Source organism: Trematomus bernacchii, unplaced genomic scaffold (genome assembly GCF_902827165.1).
Source record: "Trematomus bernacchii unplaced genomic scaffold, fTreBer1.1, whole genome shotgun sequence".
In the NCBI taxonomy this organism is placed as follows: domain Eukaryota; kingdom Metazoa; phylum Chordata; class Actinopteri; order Perciformes; family Nototheniidae; genus Trematomus; species Trematomus bernacchii.
The window spans coordinates 4,045,605-4,065,260 of NW_022987593.1; the positions used below are offsets into that span (position 1 = coordinate 4,045,605).

General features: G+C 38.5%; 2 protein-coding genes across 2 annotated transcripts in view; both read left to right on the plus strand.

Annotated features, from left to right (window-relative positions):
- Positions 1-19,656, plus strand: part of LOC117481929 (C-type lectin domain family 4 member M-like) — a 115,452-nt gene that overhangs the window by 31,977 nt on the left and 63,819 nt on the right. The gene's annotated exons all lie outside the window — the stretch shown is intronic.
- Positions 9,593-15,788, plus strand: LOC117482265 (CD209 antigen-like protein E). Its single transcript, XM_034130328.1, has 6 exons — positions 9,593-9,828; positions 10,204-10,290; positions 12,876-12,959; positions 14,157-14,299; positions 14,841-14,941; positions 15,128-15,788. The coding sequence occupies exons 1-6, from the start codon at positions 9,696-9,698 to the stop codon at positions 15,273-15,275; spliced, it is 696 nt and encodes a 231-aa protein (XP_033986219.1). The 5' UTR covers positions 9,593-9,695; the 3' UTR covers positions 15,276-15,788.

Genomic DNA, 19,656 nt, shown 5'->3' on the forward strand with positions numbered 1-19,656 from the left:
GCAGAATTTCATATTTACAATTTATTGTTTTCACCCCATAGGAATCAATAATACATTTATACTGATTGCAACATCCCCAGGATCTTTTCCAGCATAGAATCCCCCAGATGAAGGGAAATATTATAATGGGGTTTTTGCACTTCGGCCAAAGTATTCATGTGTATGCTGTTTTTGACACAAAGATGCATTACATCTACAAACAGAGCATACAATGCGAGCACATGATACACTTTTGGTGTTTGTTTCATTTCTTCGGTAATGTTACAGAATGTTTCGGAAAATGAAGATTCCAGTACCACTTTAAATGTTTCGTTTACAATCGTTTCCCAATGACCCGGAATAGTACTGCCAGAATGAACGATATCCAAAATGTCTTCTAGTTTACAAACTTCAGCCGTTCTGTTTACACGGGGATCACTACTCATTCTGTTTTCAATCGTCATCAACAACACACTTATTAAACAGGTATTGACTGCATTCTGATAGATAAATACAGATTGTTTTCCATAGTAGTTACCCATTTTTATTTTACTTTAAAGAAAAGTCAAAGTATCGAAAAAATCCCCGGCTTCAAATCAACCGCTGGTTATTAGTCTTCTTCCTCTCCATCCAGCTCGGCGTGGATCTTTTCAAGTCTCTCCTTGAGGCGTCTGCAGTTTTTGAGATTGTGCAGAAAAGCCTCCGAAGCGCCTTGGATCCTTCATTCAGCTATGTAAATGTTTATATCATTAAGACTCTGGTCAATCGCAGTAATGAAGTCGGCGAGCCAAAGTCTTTTTCATTAACGCGTTGTAATTGTTTCTGAAGAAATATTCTGGAATGTCATTCACACAATCGTGTTGCCTCTGGCTGGGGTGACTGACTCGGGATCCATTGCAGATTTCTTCTCTGTACCGATGCAGCACCCTCTCCAGAATATCAACCAACTCCGATTTCACTATGTTCAAAAACAGAGACGTCTTGGCCCCAGGAGTAACATCAGCAGCTGTAGTATTGCAAGATTTGGGTGTCCACAATGCTGGGGACGATAGTAGTCCAGGAGTTTGTTCCTGGCTGCATCTCGCGGGGGGAGACTTGGTTTTTCTCAGATCCCTGGCTAGTTTTCAACGGGCGTCTTAGTGGGGTCCTTCGTTTTAGATGATTTGCTGAGTGGGGGGTGGACTTATTGCATTGAGTGGGGGGAGTCATCTGTAGAATTGAGAGTTTTTAGAAAAGTTCTTTAAGCTTTGTAGCTTTTTCATCTATCATTTCCAACCAAGCAGCAAGAGGTCAAATGTAAGAATAAGTAATAGTTTGTCACGATTTTACGGAAAAAGTCAAAAGTATAGTTTGTCTGAAAAAAAAATATATATATATATATATATGGAAAAGTCATTGTGTACAATAGTATGTTGAAAAACAAAAACAAAAAAGAAAACTCAATTCATTACAAAATAATGAATATTTTACCAAGTTATAAAGTTTTGCATCCATTAAAGTGTAACTATAAGTATCTTTGTAGGAGAAAAAACTAAAAAATAAATAATTTAAGTTACTTCCATAAAACTGGATTGTCTTACCTTTAAGAGTCACAGTCTTAAAGAAAATCTGTTCAGAAAAAGTACTTAACTTTCTACCAGTTGTAAAGTTGTCATACATAAAACTGTATCCAAAAAAGTAAGTGAAAGACAACGGGAGAAAAAAAAAAAAAAAACTTCCCCTTTTAGAGTCACAGTCTTTAAGAAAATACATTTTATTACAAAATAATTGACATTCTACCAGTTGCCAAATGTTCCTACATTAAAGTGTATCAAAAAAGTATCTTGGTAGCTGAAAATAACTAAAATATCAGAGAAAACCTACATTATTTAACTGTACAAGTGTTTTTAAAAATAAAAAAACGGGGTATTAAAGAAACCCCCATTCCTTACAAAGTACTTCATATTATACCCTTTTGTTAAGTGTTGCATACATCAAAAGTGTATCTAAAAGTATCTTGGTAACACAAGAAAAGAGAGAAAAAAGTAAATAAGTGTTAAAAATCACAAAACTTGCCTTTTAGAGAAACAGTCTTTAAGAAAAAATCTAATCAGACAATGTACTTCATTTTCTAGTTTTAAGGTTTTGCATACCTCAAAGTGTGTCTAAAAGTATCTTGGCATGAGAAAAAAGCCAAAATCTGCCTTGTGTCAGTGAATAAGTGTTAAAATCACAAACTTATAGATAAGCTAGAGGCTATTTTAGATTTGTCTATTAGAGTTAAAGGGTTAAATAACATTTTCAACTGCTGTTCATAGTTACTGGATACATAACGAACCTCATCATTATCTCGATTTTCTACTTCCATTTTTTTATTTAACAGTGAAACGTCTTATTTTAGTACAGTCTAGTCAAAGGAGTTAATACTATTACTATATATGAAAGCAAGAATAAAACACATTTTAATTTGTTATGGTTGCTTAATTGAAAAACACACCATTCGCCACATTTTCAGAAAGACATATTACATTTGACCAAGTTAATGTCGTAGTGCATTCAAGGTAATAGACTTAACGATTTGCACTGCTGCTTCTCTCCGCGTTTCATTTACAGTGATCGGTTTATCGTTCAATTCACATTGCCCAAGTAGATGTTTAGGGGTCTCTTGGAAGTAAATGAATGCATTTTTTTATATCAGATAAGTGCATTAACATCACTTGCAAATTCTCTATCCTTTCACCCGCAACGATTATAATCTGCTTTGCTTCTTCTTCGGTTTCACCATTATTAGCTCTGAATGTAATACTTTCTGGGGCTTCTTGTGCTTCTTGTGGTCTGTAGAATACCTGGCATAGGATTTGTTTAGCTGTAAGGACGGGTACCATATAATTATCTTCAGAAGCTGGAAATTCTTACAAGTTCCCCCTCCTCAAAGTTCATTCCCGTAGCACCTTTCCCCCACTGATGCTAGTGACCCCCCTTTGTATGCTAATTACCCCTTTGTTCGAGGCGTTATCACATGTAGGTGTGTTCAGTTAAACACTGAGATTTTCAACATACTACTCTACAAAATGATTTTTTCATATTCTTTTGACAAACTATACTTGACTTTTTTACGGAAAATCATGACACACTTTAATGTGACTTATTCTTAATTTTACCATACTAAAGTAAGACTTGAAAATACTATATCGTTTTCTAGTTTTTTATATTATACATCCTTATTTATGTTAGTGTGCTGAGAAAACACAATAAGCAATAGCGTTTTAACAAGCAGTTTAAACTGTCTGTGTCAGTTTTACTTATCTCCATATTAAGTGATTATATAATATGACAGTGATCATTTCTATGTTTATTCATTGCAAATACTTAGTTACTTACCACTTGAACTGTTTAGCTCTTCAAGGTTAACTGACCTAATATATACACTTTTTTTGTAGTATTGTCACCACGTTCTTAAGAATTATATGGACGAGTCGGCAGCTGCCATGGCTGGACTGTCAATCAAAAGTTACCAGTTATCAAGCGATGGTATGGACAACTTAACAGCTAACTTGGCTAGACTTACTATGAGGAGTCAGCAGGTAGCAGATGAGTGTGTGAATGAAATAACAGCTGCCTTCAGAGGACTCTCCACTAATGCACAGCAGCTTCCTGTTAGTGCCTGCACTGAGAATCCTCAAATACAGAGACAAGTCACTTTGTCCACGCTCCCTGAGACCCTCAAGCCCACTAATGCCCAGGTGAATAATATTGACAGTGATAACTTCTATGTTTATGCATTGCAAATACTTAATTATTTTTTGTTAGTTCTTTAAGGTTATATAACCATATGTTTCTCACCATGTAACAAGTGATCATTTGGAAAAATGTATCCCAGCCTTTGAAAAAACTCAAAGGGAGAGGACAGTGAAGGCCATGAAGCCAAAGCCAAGACGTGGTGGAGTGCTGCGCAGGTATGTTCTCTAACAGCAACACTCTATTAAACATGTCTTTATTGACTACAGCTTAAGTTCATCCTATCATAAGGCTAAAAAAGTATCTTAGTAACAAAAACAAAAGCAAAAAGCATTAATGTTAACAACGCCTCAAAGGGCGGACTCCTGAGTTCCATGGCACGTGGACTATTTATATCATCCAGGGCTCAACCCCAGTAAATACACCTCTCTTTATCCGCTCTCCAAGCCTCCAAGGGCGGACTCCTGAGGTCCGTAATGCCCCCCTAACATGACACTTAGACTATTTACATCATCTAGGGAAGCACACCAGTAAATGTAGCCTCATGTAACTTCATATAGGGATTCTTTAATAGTTGTGTGAAGTAATTAAACAATAAGGGGGTATTAAGATCTTTAAATTATAATTTTCCTCTCAAAGAGACTTCGTTGTACACACACACACAAACAAAACAACATTAAATAATGACATGATATTATAGTGATAACACATAATGTGTAGAAAGAGATCTCCTGTATGGGTTGATTGCGCGTTGATCTGTTGGTAAATGCTCATCTATCATTTTCAACCAAGCAGCATGAGGTCAAATTTAATAAGTAATAGTTTGTCACGATTTTACGGGGAAAAGTCAGAGGGCAATGTCACATCTTAAAGACAGCTTGAACTGGATAGATGGTTAGTCTTTTTTCAAACATACCATATGTTCTGCATGTTAGTATATTTGGCCAAAGCGGGTTAGGCCCCACTGCCCCACTCCCTCAATAGGGAAGTCACGCTTTGGGAAGAGGTGTTTAATTTCACAGATCTGACTTGGTTGCTGTTGTGATGGCTGTAGTAAGAGGGACGGGGGAGGAAAATTCATAGGGGGAAGAAGCAGAAAGATAACTTGTTTGTAAAACGGACAGCACGTCAGTTTCAGGGTATATTGTGTTGAAAATATCGCAAAAAGTCGTAATATTGTATAATGTAATAGTTGCATGTTGTATTTTGATAAAAATCACTGTATATTCAAAAATATAATGGAGAGAAAAAAATATATATATATGTTATATATATGTATGTTGAAAAATATGAAAAAAGTAATGTTGTGTTAAAATAATATGAAAGAAATCAAAAAGTAAAGCATCTAAAAAACATATATTTAAAAAAGTAATGTTAGTCAAGTCAAGTTATCAAAACTGCATTGTTTCATCGAAACAGTGTTAAAATCACAAACTCTCCATTTAGAGTTTGATTCTTGAAGAAAACTCAATTCATTACAAATGAATGAATATTTTACCAAGTTATATAGTTTTCCATACATAAACGTGTATCTTACAGTTCCTTTGTGAGAGAATTACGCACAAATTGCAGTATTTTATCTGTTTTATGTGCACTGTTGGAGGAGCCTGTGACCTATGTTTTTCATTGACATATCTACACTGTAGCTAATGGGCATATGCCATAAAGCCTTGAAACTTGAAACTTAAAATGATCAGAAACTGCATTGTCTCACTGAAAACAGCTCTAAAGAAAACCCAATTCCAATAAAAGTTTTAGGTGACTTAGTGAATGAGAATTAACAGCTGATCGCAAGATCAGGAGGTGACAGGCAGGGGGGAGGGGAGGGGGTGGGAGGGGGTATGAGGGGAGACAGTCTCACACACCCAGACTCCATTTTTCATGAAGAGCCTCAGACGGAGGGTCTGAACCCGGCACAGATACTGCACCCGTTTCTTGACTGGCCCCCTTTAGCGCAATACCGCATCAGTTGCGCCACTTATGTGACATACAAGAATAGTGTGTGACAGACAAAAGAGTATGTGACAGACAAGAATAGTCAATTATAATGTCTACACATAATGTGTAGCAAGAGATGTCCTGTATGGGTTGATTGCGCGTTGATCTGTTGGTAATGCCTCGGGGTTCCGGTGGGCATGTAAACAAAATGCATAATGCTGTACTATACTTTGTGGCCTCACCCCGTTGCATAGTGACGCTTATTGTTTAGGTGTCTTTTAATAAGCAGGTAGTCATATCATTAGCTAGAACTAGCTAGATCTGATCGATATGGGTATAAACGCTAGTAAAGTCTAATCTAGTAAAGTCTAATCTGACGGGGGAGACCCGCTGTTGCTGACCCGTTTATTATTCCCGTGTTATTGTAAATTACTGTACACGTTTGAATAGTTAATTAATCTACTATAATTAGTTGGTTTAATATCGAATCATATCAATTTGTTTCAAAGCTCAAATGACTGGCTTTTATCTAGTTTTGCATAGATTTCTATTTTTATGACTGACTCCACCCCCTCACTATCTTCAGGGGTGGGGGGCGACAGGGAGGATGTGACGCCTACTGTAAGGGGAGAGGAGGGGGTGGGTTGAGAGGGGTGGGGGCTGAGAGGGGTGGGGACTACAGGGCGGATGTAACACCTGTATGTGAGGGGGAGGGGGGTGGGCTGAGAAGGGGTGGGGGCTAAGGGGGGGTGGGGGCTGAGAGGGGTGGGGGCTACCGGGAGGATGTAACACCTGTACGCGATAACACCTCGAACAAAGGGGCTCATTAGCATATCAAAGGGGGCTCATTAGCATCATTAGGGGGCGGGACTTAGAAGGTGTGACCTGTCACTTTTTTATGCATACTAATGTGATTGAAGCGGGATTGGTAACACTACTCTTGTCATTTGATACACTGTGTTAAAAAAGAAGCCTAGTTCATAATTTTACCGTCTTGAGTATTATTATTTGTTGTTACAGTAGACACCCATATGTGAGTTTGTTGTATTTAATGTTAGAATAACAAAACACCTCTTATATAAATAAAGAAGACATTTTCCGTATAATACAGCATCAAATAATGGAAAAAACTTTTACATAAACATGGTATTTTATCAGTGATGAACTGACGATGAGGTCAAATGTAAAATGAATGTAAGTAGTGTCTAAATATGACTTTATTAGTGGATTTGGGGTTTTATTCACCATTTACTGTTATAGGCTAATATGTTGAAATTATATCCAACAAATGAGAAATGTATAACAAGGCTTGTAAATTGTTATTCTTGGTTTTGTATCCCCGCCAACAATTTTCAAAACAAAACTTTCAAGGTGAGTGACAAATGGCATAGGAAAGACATTACAGTAAATGTAAATTGAAACAAGTTTGTCCTCAAATTCTTAACAGTCTGATCAGTGAACTGGATGTTCACACTTACTGTCTTCTTCAAGAGTGAGCAAATAAGCCCATTACCACTGCGACCAGATTTAGAAGATGACACAAACAGGAAGAAACAAGTGTGTGAAAAAAGACTCACACTGACTCACTGTCTGTTTCACTAGAACAACTGAAAGCTCTTTATAATTATACTGTATGATCAAAACCTTTCATACATGCCATTTCTTCATCACCCTTTTACCTTTGAATATAAAGTACAACACAAATCACAAGGAACAACTTATTTCACCTAAAGCCGTATATTTTAAATATATAAATCTGAAAAGCATGTTGAAATTCAGTGTTTTAGTGTGCATTTAATATTTTTATTATTGAATCGGGAGCACTCATTTCTCCTTTTCATTATCAAATGAATATCACAAAAGCAGTACATTTCCTCCAGGTTTCTCAAAATATCCTGTTTCCCTTTTTGTTTATACGTCACTTTTTCTAAAGAAATAGTTTAACCTATTAGTAGCCAAATATGTAACAGGTTTTTTTCTCATTTTACAAAACACTAATATCAATCTTTTGGCATATTATACAATTTAATAGGAAGCGGTTTTAATCATTTTTTTATCATTGCTTAAGCACAATTTAAAAACGAGTTCCTTTTGTCGAAACACTAAACAATTCAGACAACATCACACACAGCAGAACTCCTCAGATCTTTTTCAAACGATTTTGTACAAAATATTAATGTACACTTGATTGGTGAGTGTTTGTCCACCTCACAGTTGTGTTTGTTGAATTCATACAGAATTTGCTTAGATTTCAAGATATGGGATGCGATTTTGCTGCTTAAACTTCTTTTAGTTTCAATCATTTTTTGCTTCGTGTTTCATTTTAGCAATTGAAAAAATTAGGGCTGTCAAGTTAACGCGTTAATAACGCATTAACGCAAAAAAAAATTAACGCCACTAATTATTTTAACGCGATTAACGCATGTGTATTTTTTGTCCTCGGCCGCCGTAGTTTCAGAGCGCATCGAGTTTAAAATACCATCTACAAGCTGATGCTGACAGCCCCGCTCCTGCTGCCCGCTTGTGGCAGACCACACTTCCACGCTCACCGGCAGGCCCGGACTGGCCATCGGGAGGACCGGGAGGGTGTGTGTATGTGTGGCGCGAGCGAAGCACACCTTACGTGTTGTTGTTAGCATCTGGTGCTAGCTAGCTGAGCTAACGGATATAAGGAGCTGTTTCAATGAAAACAGAGGAGCGACATTTCGCCGACAACTGCGCCGAGCACTTGACTTTATGCAGGTAGCCAGACAGCACACTCAGCACGGATAGTGCCGCAACACAGCTCATACACACAGGCATATATGCCTTGAGCTGCACATAGCTCCTACGATCCTCCACATTCACACACACACACACACACACACACACACACACACACACACACACACACACACACACACACACACACACACACACACACACACACACACACACACACACACACAGTACATGAGAGAGGTTCTAGGTTGAATTGAGGCGAATATTTGTAATGTTCAGAGGTTGTTGTGTTTAATATTCATGAGAATATTTGTCATTGTTCAAATGATAATAAACAAACATATAAAGCATAGTTGTCCACTCATATGTTGATAAGAGTATTAAAAACTTGAAAAATATCCCTCTAAGGTACATTTAGAACAGATAAAAAATGTGCGATTAATTTGCGATTAATCGCGATTAACTATGGACAATCATGCGATTAATCGCGATTAAATATTTTAATCGACTGACAGCCCTAGAAAAAATACCTTGGAGGCTCAAAAGCTTAAAAGCTGAGAGGAAACCTTAGGTACAACTGTTAAAGTGTTAAAAGCTCCAGTACGCAGTGAATACACTTTATTTGTCTATGGATAGATTGATACAAGATGGGTGTTGGGTATGTGATTTCATGTGGTTTCAAGTGCTTTAAATTGTTTTTGATAACACTCCCCACACACTGTGTAAGTGTAATGCCTCATTCTATAAGTAGTTTTAAGAACTTCCCCTTCTTCTCTCTTCTCTTTGTTATAATTTATTCAAACAACAGGAGACAGATCGGGGGGAGAACAAAGCACTGAGATATAAAATACCTGACAAAAAGAGTTCTACTTTGTTGTACTTTGTTGTGGCACACTTCTGCTTTGTATCAGGAAACAGTCAACTTTGAGAGCACTTTTGGAAATGTTAAGCACCTCGAGGGCAGTGATGACATGTTGTGTTTCCACACAATGTGACACATTTTGTGGAGGTTTGTTGTTTCAGGCTGCATGTTTATAAATTGCAATTCCTCTTTATAACTCTAGATACTTTTAAACTCTATGATCATTTTAAGGCCAAAGTTTGAATTTTTTTTTAAATAAATAAGGCAATACAGAATCAACTTTAAAATTAAGGTAATTTAAAGATGTTTTAGGATCTTCATCTTTGCAGGTGATAAAGTTGTGGCCAGTGCAGGGGTTAAAGGTTAAGGGTAAGGAACATGTTAAAATGAGGAAGAAGAAGTGGATTACAGAACAGATTCTTTTAGAGAAATACGCATTCTGCCTCACCATCGTGTGTCTCCAGTCATCGGGTAAAATATGGCGAGGTTTATCCATAGAGAGGAATCTGAGATCACCATGGACTATGTGAATCTACCTGAGCCGACAGCCGGGAGTAACGCCCTGGAGAGCGGACCTGGTGAAGACGCTGGACTGACTCCTGCAGTGTCCGGTGAGACAGAAAACATTCAATTTAACATTTCAAAAAAATTGAACCGTACAAGCAATATGAACATTTTAATTTGAGAATGTATTGTTCAGAATTCAAAGAAGATTTAATTGTAGAAATACTGAGGAAAAATCTATATCTCCATTTGTCAATTCTGTGATTTTTCACTTAAGATCCTATATATCCATGTTTGACTTTGTTGACACGGTTTACTTTCAAGTACTGTTAGTTTACCAAGCAGAATTTGGTCTGCACATATCCTAAAATGTAGTGAATTCAAAATGCCAACAGAGTAAAATTATTCAGTTAATGCTGTAAACTTGTGTCTTGCAGTAGGTCTTTATTTTGTCAGCATGTCTGTCTGATTTCTGCGCACAGGGAGAACACTCAGACTGGTTGCTGTGAGCTTTGGACTCCTGTGTATCCTACAAGTTGCTCTCAACATTTCCCTGCACTTCACTCTCTGTAAGTCATTTCAAACCGTCTCTACTGATGCATTTTATCAGAAGACCAGAAAATCTGCTTTCCACCACAGTTACATTATTGCATTACTTTCTTTAAGGGGTTTAAGTATGAAGATAAAATGTAAGATAACTCTGTGTTTATGCTCATGCTCCCTCACAGTTTCTATCCAATTCAGCTTGGATAGCTAGGGGAAGTTGAGACAACACATAATAAAAGCGTGTTTTTGTTTCTGAAGCAAACCAATTACTTTCAGCTATGATACAACTTGAGCATCTGTTATCTTGCATATTTCCACTCTACATTAGATCAGTGGTTCCCAAACGGTGTGCCGCGGCACACTGGTGTGCCGTGAGGCAAGTCCGGGTGTGCCGTGGGATTTTGTGACAACCATACGTTATTATTGCAATATACAACTACACAAAAATAATTATTTTTTAATTTACTATATCAGTACTTTGTATGCACTCATTTCATAATACAGAGGCAAACTCTATACCTAAAAATAATTCTTTAAAAAAAAACCCTCACAGAACCCCATATTTCGCTGTTAACGCAGTTGCAGGTGGGAATTATAAGACTGTGACACATCGAAGGCTGAAGGACAACATTAAAACAGAGAAACACGCAAGAGGGAAAATTGAGCGCTTTCTTGTGCGGAGCAAACCACCAACCACCAGTGCAGACTGCCGACAACCCACCACCGAAAGAAAAGAGGAAAAAAAACTGTCAGCAGACAGTATCATGAAAGTTACCTGTCTAAAGGCCCTGACACACCAGGCAGTCACCAGAGAACTCGCCGACACCCGACACCGACAGTTCCATCGACGAGTTCTCCTGCGTATTGGCCATGTGTCGCACTGGAAATCACCGCAAAGACTTCAGCCGAGCACGTACGAACTGCGCATGCGTGAGTGGCAATAACTCTCCTTACCAGCAGGCGGCGGTAGTGTGTATTCGTCATTCAAAATAGGCAACAACCGGAAGACAGAGAAGAAGAACAGACTGATATAAACAAACAAATAGCATGTGCGTTCCATTTTCACTCTCGTCCATCGAAAACATGTTTTAGAATATAAAAATACATGAATGATGAAATGAGCACATAAAGTGCAGACATACTATAAAATCACAGTTAATAGACCTGCATCTGATGATCGCAGTTTTCTGGCGGGTGTGTAGTTTATTGAGTCAGCAATGTAATAATGGCCACTTCTTGCTAAAGTTACGATGAGATGAAAAACCGGACTTGACCAAACAAATCACGGAGCTCTCAGCAGAGGACAGCCAGGGACGCTCCTGCCGATATCAGAGATGTCCCTGCTATGTGTGGGAGGTAAGAGAGGACATTTAAGGGCTATGTTTGATGTCTTTAAGTATCACCTGCTGGGGTTTAGCTGCTGTCTTGTGCCTTAAATCGTTTGTTTACGTCCCTCACTTCCGTTTCGCTTCTCATTTGCTAGCTGAACAGCTGATCAGAGTGGTTTCTTGGCCCGATAGCTTGTGTCCAACACAAGGGTGTCGACCGTGAAAGGCCAAATAAGGCGTGTCACGGCCGAGGGTTCGGGACACACCAAATTGACTTTGGGCGACAAGGAACCCGTTTTCGCCCAACAACGCAAGACGGCCGATATCGGCCTGGTGTGTAGGGGCCTTTATGGCACTGCAGGCGAGCGGCAGATTTTCCCTACAAATAGACGAATCTACTGACATAAGTGGGGCTGCCCAACTTCTGGCAAACGTCAGATATGTTGATGCTGACTCTATCAAAGAGACGTTTTTCTTTTGCAAAGAAATGGAAAGCCATACTACGGGAGAAGAAATATTCAGGGTAACTAATAACTATTTAAAAGAGAACAGTCTGACCTGGAATATGTGCGTCAGTCTTTGCACAGATGCGCGGCAAGCATGAGAGTGAAACGATTTATTGCTAAGGTGAGAGCACAAAACCCACATATCGTGACAAACCACTGCATTTTGCATAGAGAGGCATTAGTTGCCAAAACCATGCCCCCGGAGTTGACTGAGGTGCTGAATCAGGCTGTGCAGATGGTGAATTACATCAAATCAAGGCCCCTGAAATCTCGCCTCTTCTCCCAGCTGTGCGCCGAGATGGGAGCCGACCACCAAAGCCTGATCCTCCACAATTTTTTATTTTGTGACCTGTCTGGTTTAAATGAGTGTGTTGCTGCTTTGATGAAGCCTAATTTGATAAAGTTTCAAATTAATTTCTGAAATATTTCGTTAATAAATATTTCATGAGTAATATAGTTGTCTTTGTCACATTTTATTTGGCATTAGTAAATAATTATGCACATTTACAGATATTTTACATGATATGAGTGATAACACGTGTTATAAGGGCTATTTTGCACAATTGAGATTTTTACTTGTCCTTTGGTGTGCCTTGGGCACAAAAAGTTTGGGAACCACTGCATTAGATGATATATATTATACAGATTTGCTTCTCCCCCTGCCTACTTGTGAAAGGTTCTTTGATTAAGATGCTGACTGCATGTTGTGAACATTGTTGGTTTAATGTAATGTAAATATTGAATTCTCAATGAAGTGTTTTTTTGCTCTTTCAGACAGTAAGACATCAGATATAGATGTCAGTTGCACAAACCTGACTTACGAGACTGAGAAGCTGAAGAAGGAACTGATTAACTTTGGTCAGTGGGAGGAGGAAACACATAATGATTTGCATGCAAAGGATCATTTTTGGCCAAATCGGAAATCATGTATAGTCTATCAGATGAAAATTCACAATAAATATTGACAGTGCGAAATGGAATGATAATGCTCTGTTGAGGACTTTACGGTGATAGTGAGGCTTGGATTTTTGGGGTAAACACTATACAAATATATTGCTGTTAATTAGCATACCCACTTTTGGTATTAATTGGACTTTCTGCACAGCTGAAACAAACAAGTTAGTTTGACACAGGCCAGGTTGGAGGTATTTGGTTCTTTGTTTTTGCCTGACTGATTCAAATTGATACAAATTGATACATTGAAAACTCAGCAAAGTAATGTAATAAAACAGCCATGCCATAATACTGTATCTGTCTGTTTTTGGGGACATTGTTGGATATCAATCACATGTTTATCGTTAAAGGTTTAGGTAGAGGTGGTGAAATGCGCATTTTTGTCCTTCCTACATGTTGGGGGCAGGGTATTAGAAACTTCTCTCAATACAAAGGTCATCCAGTAAAATACCATCACTCACTGTGTGACTTATACATATAATTTAATATGTGATGACCCCTGTCCACTGGGTGTCCATTTGTCCTTTTGCTTGGTGGCTCTACTTTGTTTAGTAGGGGGAAGGGACATATGTTGCATTTATAAATGTCAACACCTCCACACAGAGCCGGGACAAATGACTAACCCCTCTATGTCAACAGAAACATCCTAGGCATTATAACACTATAGCAGAAAAGTTGTGTTTTATTGCGTTAGATTGTACAGGTGTACCTACCAATCACATGTAATAGGTGGATAAATTACTGAAAGGAATAACAAAATGTAGTTTAAAACCCTTTTTAAAAAAAAAGTTTGTTGTTAATTCCTCTTTTGAAAAAAGGGATAAAGTCCTGAAATTATAAATCGATCAATTCAATTTTATTTATATAGCCTAAAATGACAAATAAAAATGTGCCTGATGCAGACTGTCCTTAAACCCTTGCAGATAATAATAAAAAACTCCCCAAAAAATTGGGGACATGTTTTTAACCGTGAGCTTTATAATGCTTACATTTGATTCAATTGAATTAATCAATTCATAATTGCTTTTAAAATGTGTAAATTGTACAGTCACATACGTTAATTCCTGAGATATTAAGGTTTTCTTTGTTGTGGTCCCACAGATCACTTTTTCCAACAAGGCTGGGTGTATATCCGTCCCAGTTTCTATTACATTTCTTCTGTCAGGAAAACATGGCTGGAAAGCAGAGCTGACTGTCTGCAGAGAGGTGCGGACCTCGTGATCATCAACAGCAAAGCAGAGCAGGTGTGTGTGTGTGTGTGTGTGTGTGTGTGTGTGTGTGTGTGTGTGTGTGTGTGTGTGTGTGTGTGTGTGTGTGTGTGTGTGTGTGTGTGTGTACGTATTGTGTACACATTTTCTGTTAAAATCTCCTGTATTTTCAATTGTGTGATGGATGTCAAGTCAAAAGTCAAAGTCAACTTTAATGTCAATCTTCCAGTTTGTGTGTACATACAGAGAGATCGAAATACTGTTTCCCACAATCCCGAATATAAAAACAATGTATATAGAATATAAAATGTAAAAATATGTGTGCAAATATGTATGTATATACACAGTCAAAGACACATTTTTACATGTGCACACATTACGACCTAAATAAAAACACAACAATCAATATACAAAATAACAGTCACTTCAATATTTTGAGAATGTACATCAGTGCAAATTGTCCATAGAATGTGCATTATTGCAATATTGTCCATAGCAGCGTAAAAAGTGTCCGGTGTCAAGGCCACCGTCCATTTCTACTGATGATTGACGATAAGTATTTTTCTCTGTAAACCAGGATTTCATAACAAAATTCAACAGACTCACATGGATTGGACTGACGGACGTAAAAACGGAAGATACTTGGAAGTGGGTGGATGGCACTCCACTCAACAAAAGGTTAGCTCATAGCTTTTTTTTCAAATGACATTAAATCAAAAAAGCGTCTTATAGATGTTCATGTTAGATTAATAAATATATCTAAAATGATTCAAAGGGAACATTTAATTGTGCAATTTAAACCAGTTTATCAGATGCATCTTGTGTTATGTTTGTTGTTAAAGAGGATTTGTGTTTTGGTTTCAGCTACTGGGGACCCGGGGAGCCGAACAGCTTTGAAGGCAATGTGGAGGACTGTGTCGAAATAAGGTTTTTTGACCTGGAGAACAGCTGGAATGATATTCAATGTGGAGATCAAAACTTCTGGATCTGTGAAAAGATGTTAGCTATATAACGCAACATAATAATGAAATAAACTCCACTTCAAAAACAGACAAGGAGGCACATGCGCAGATACAGATAGAGAAGCAAACCAGATTTAAAGTCTTTAGGAATATCTGATTTGTGGCTTTGTTTAATAAGGAAGGAAATGTTTTGAGCGCGTTTGACCTCAACAGCACTCTCAGTGCATGTAAATGTCTATTTGTTTAAAATACATTTATTACACTGGCTTATTTGTATTTATACCATTACTGAAAGTGAAAGCAATGGAATAACCGAAGCTGTTTGAATTAAGATCATTCCTATTGAACTAGATGTATGTTTAAAGTCTTGTTTCTGCAGATGCTCTAAACCCCATCTGATAATTCAATGGATGGTTGCCAATATTTACAAATAATCATGTGATAATAATTGAAATGTGTGTAATGATTGCTTGGCATTATGTCTGGGAAGGAGAATACAACTAATACAGTTTTTTCTATCCTCTGGCACAATAAATGAATCAATTAAATGTTATAATGTCAAGTATTCGGTATTGCATTAAACAACAGTTTACTGTATTGTTTTTTTTTTATTCAAATAATAATAAACCACCAGCTGTCATGCAGCTTTACTTCAAATACTTTGTCAGTGCTGCAGCTACAAATATTCACCTTCTGAGCACATCTATCTTTCAGTCTACAGATAGATGGATGGGTATAGATATCTATACTAGATAGATAGATAGATAGATAGATCGATCGATCGATAGATACATAGATAGATAGATAGATACATAGATATATATTAGATAGATAGATACATAGATAGATACATAGATAGATGTGAACTGTGACATTAAAACATTTTGTGATAATAGAAAGCCCCACCATGTAGTTTGAGGGTCACCTAACACCTTTCAAACCACCAGCCCTCAGTTTCCTGATGACGTGGCAAACACATGCGTAAATAGAAATTATAGTTACTTTCCGTGCACAGTTGAGGGTGATGAATGTCAAACGCACACGCTGCAGACTTTGATGACATCAGGCAGCACGGACCAAACTGCACCATGGGTGAAATGTCCATCTTTATGAATGTAGAGGAATTATCGGTTTACCACAGCCGGAGCAAAAGGGAGACAAAATGAACAGAAAATATTTATGAAAATGTGTCTATCCTTAATCAGGGGCCACACAGACCTGGAACTGCACCCTCAGGTAATAAACATATTACATTGTTTTACACACAGGCACACAAACAGAATAAGACTATATTAGTTTAATATAGTCAAGGTGTGACTTTTGCTCACAAACCCTTTTTACTTGTGGTTACTCTTTCCAAGCACTTTCTGTATCCTTTAATTTACTTGAACCTGAAATACAAAGAAGCACATTGTAAACATTACATTTTACCTTCAGATGCTAAAGAGGTGAAGCGTAGTTCCTGCAGAGCTGCTGAAGTTTTTCTGCGTCTATTCCTTCTGACTGGACTCATACCTCTGGTTTACCTTTGTGAGTACTTTGTTAGCTTGATTATAAAACACAAAAGGAGTTTACTGGTTGTCAGTGTTTCTTTATGCATTTGTTTATGTGTCAAACACAGTAATTAACAGCAACTCGGAGTGGAAAATGGAGATGGCCCTGTTACAAAACAGTTACAACAACCTGACAATACAGAAAGATCAGCTACAGACAAGTTACAACATCCTGACTGAAGAAAGAGAGCAGCTTAAGATCAGTAACAACAACCTCACCAGTGAGAAAAAACAGTTACAGATTAACCTGACAATACAAAAGGATCAGTTACAGACCAGATACAACATCCTGTCTGAAGAAAGAGAGAAACAAATCATATACCTGACCAGTGAAATAAATGATCTTCAGAGAAAACTTCAAGGTAATTACAAGTGTAAATGTTCAGTGTTTAAAGAGTTAGGTGCCGAGGAAGAAAGATTACATTTCTGTGGCCAAGAAATGCCATCAATAATCTGTCTCCTCTACTCTCAACGCAGAAACCAGTCGCAGCGTTGCCTGAGAAGAAGTTCAGAGGACATCAAGAAGAAATCGGGAAAGATCAATGATGTCTCTCACATCCGGCGACAGATACTTTTGAGCAACAGGGAGGGACGGGGGTAACCATATCCCACCCATGTGCAAACAAACTGTAACAATATTGCTTGAATTAGGTAGACAGGACACTTTTTTTATATTTACATTACCCACCCTAGCTTTAAAAATGACTCGTAGTAATTAATGTGTCCTCCTAAACCATGACACCCTGACAGTGAGCCAGCATGCATGATACCAGGACCTTCAAACTGAAGCAGAATGTTAAAGGTAGGGTAGGTAATTCACTTCAGAAACACTTTTTGTCATATTCCATGGAATGCTCTTAACATCCCGATAGCAATGAATACATTAAATGATTTGACAATAAATACATTAAAAAAATGTAATCTGTGGAAGCCGTGGCGCTGTAAAAAGCATGACCAATCATCTGAGCAGGCCCGGCTAAAATAACTGGATGGCCTACCTGCCTGTCAGCCTTCAATCTCGTGCACAAACTTATCTCGTGCCCTCATTGGTCATGTGCGCGTTCGTGTGTGTTGGAGGAGGGGCTCTGTAAGGACTCTGAAGGAAGGGGCAGATTTTTTCGGCTGCATACTTTCAAATTCTAGCACACTCGAGCTGGTTTCTCCATTCTTACCTACCCTACCTTTAAAGGGGACCTATCATGCAAAATGCACTTTTGTACGTCTTTTATACATGAATATGTGTCCCCGGTGTTCCAGGGAACTCACCAAGTGTCAGAAAACACAACCCTCTCTATTTTCCTCCATACCCAAATCTCTAAAAACGGGGCTGCAACGGATCTGATCAAAACTGATCCAGATTTGAACACTGTCCTGACGTCAGGACGGTGGCGCTACGGCTATTGGGCCAACTCTCCACCTATCAGGGGAATGTGGGGTTGGGCCACGGCCGGCCATTGCCGCTCGAAAGCGCTGGAGACGCTGTAGTACATATGCCAGGCCTGTAAGTGGCGCTGTAGTCTGCCACAAAAGCAGCGAAGAAGACTTCCCGCGCATGGTTGCCATGGTTGCCCTTCTGTTTATTCTCCGCTGTGGCTTTTTTTCTTCCTCCCCGAGGCAAGCGTTTGCTCCCGCTGCTGTAATTCAATGCAATCCCTCCCCGTCGAGGCAAGCACTGTAATTCTCTCCGGTTAGTCCACCAGCAGATGACAAACACCCACCTCTCCGCCTCTTCCAAGGAACGAGGGGACCGTGCGGCAGAGTTTCAGTTTCAGTTAGATTTTTTTTCGCCGGTCAAGATGTCCGTTAAAGTTTAAATCTTCCGGACAAAATTAGAAAAGTGCCGGTCAAAGGTCTTCTTTGTTATTTATTGAGCTTTAAAACAAATGAATAACGATTCTATATAATAATATAATAAAACACGGAGGATGGAGATCTCCCCCCTCTTCTGACAGCCCAGCAGCTGTTCAGAGCACGCTCCCCTCTCCTGCAGGGGGGCGTGGTCAGCTGCAGCTCACAGAATCAGCCCCCTGCAAAAACAGTGCTGGAAAGAGCAAATGGAGCGAAATGAGGCATGGCTAAAATGCAGGATCTGTTTGGTATTTTGAAAAAAAAACTATATTTATATACTTTATATAGGTATGGCCCTAGAATATATTGTTCAAATATAGCATGATAGGTGTCCTTTAAAGGGGACCTATCATGCAAAATGCACTTTTGTACGTCTTTTATACATGAATATGTGTCCCGGGTGTTCCAGGGAACTCACCAAGTGTCCGAAAACACAACCCTCTCTATTTTCCTCCATACCCAAATCTCTAAAAAAGGGGCTGCAACGGATCTGATCAAAACTGATCCAGATTTGAACACTGTCCTGACGTCAGGACGGTGGCGCTACGGCTATTGGGCCAACTCCACCAATCAGGAGGAGACAGCCACGGCCATTGCTGTTAGAAAGCGCTGGAGACGCTGTAGTACATATGCCAGGCCTGTAGGTGGTGCTGTTCTCACATAATCAGCCCTTGCAAAAACAGGGCTAAAAAAGTGCAAATTGAGCGAAATGAGGCATGGCTAAAATGCATGATCTGTTTGGTATTTTGAAAAAAAAAAAGTATAAATATGCCTTATATAGGTATGGTCCTACACTATATTATTAAAATATAGCATGATAGGTCCACTTTAAGTGAAAACACACCACGCCATTTATTTATACATCCAGCAGGTGGCAGTAAAACACTTCAGCCCTCTAAATAATACCTGGACTTTGACTATGTGCAGTGCAGCATTAATGACATCCAACACAAACAATAGTGAACCATAAACTGCAGCACTTTCTCAATAATTCAATTTAATTTATTTATTTTATCTCCAATAAATAATC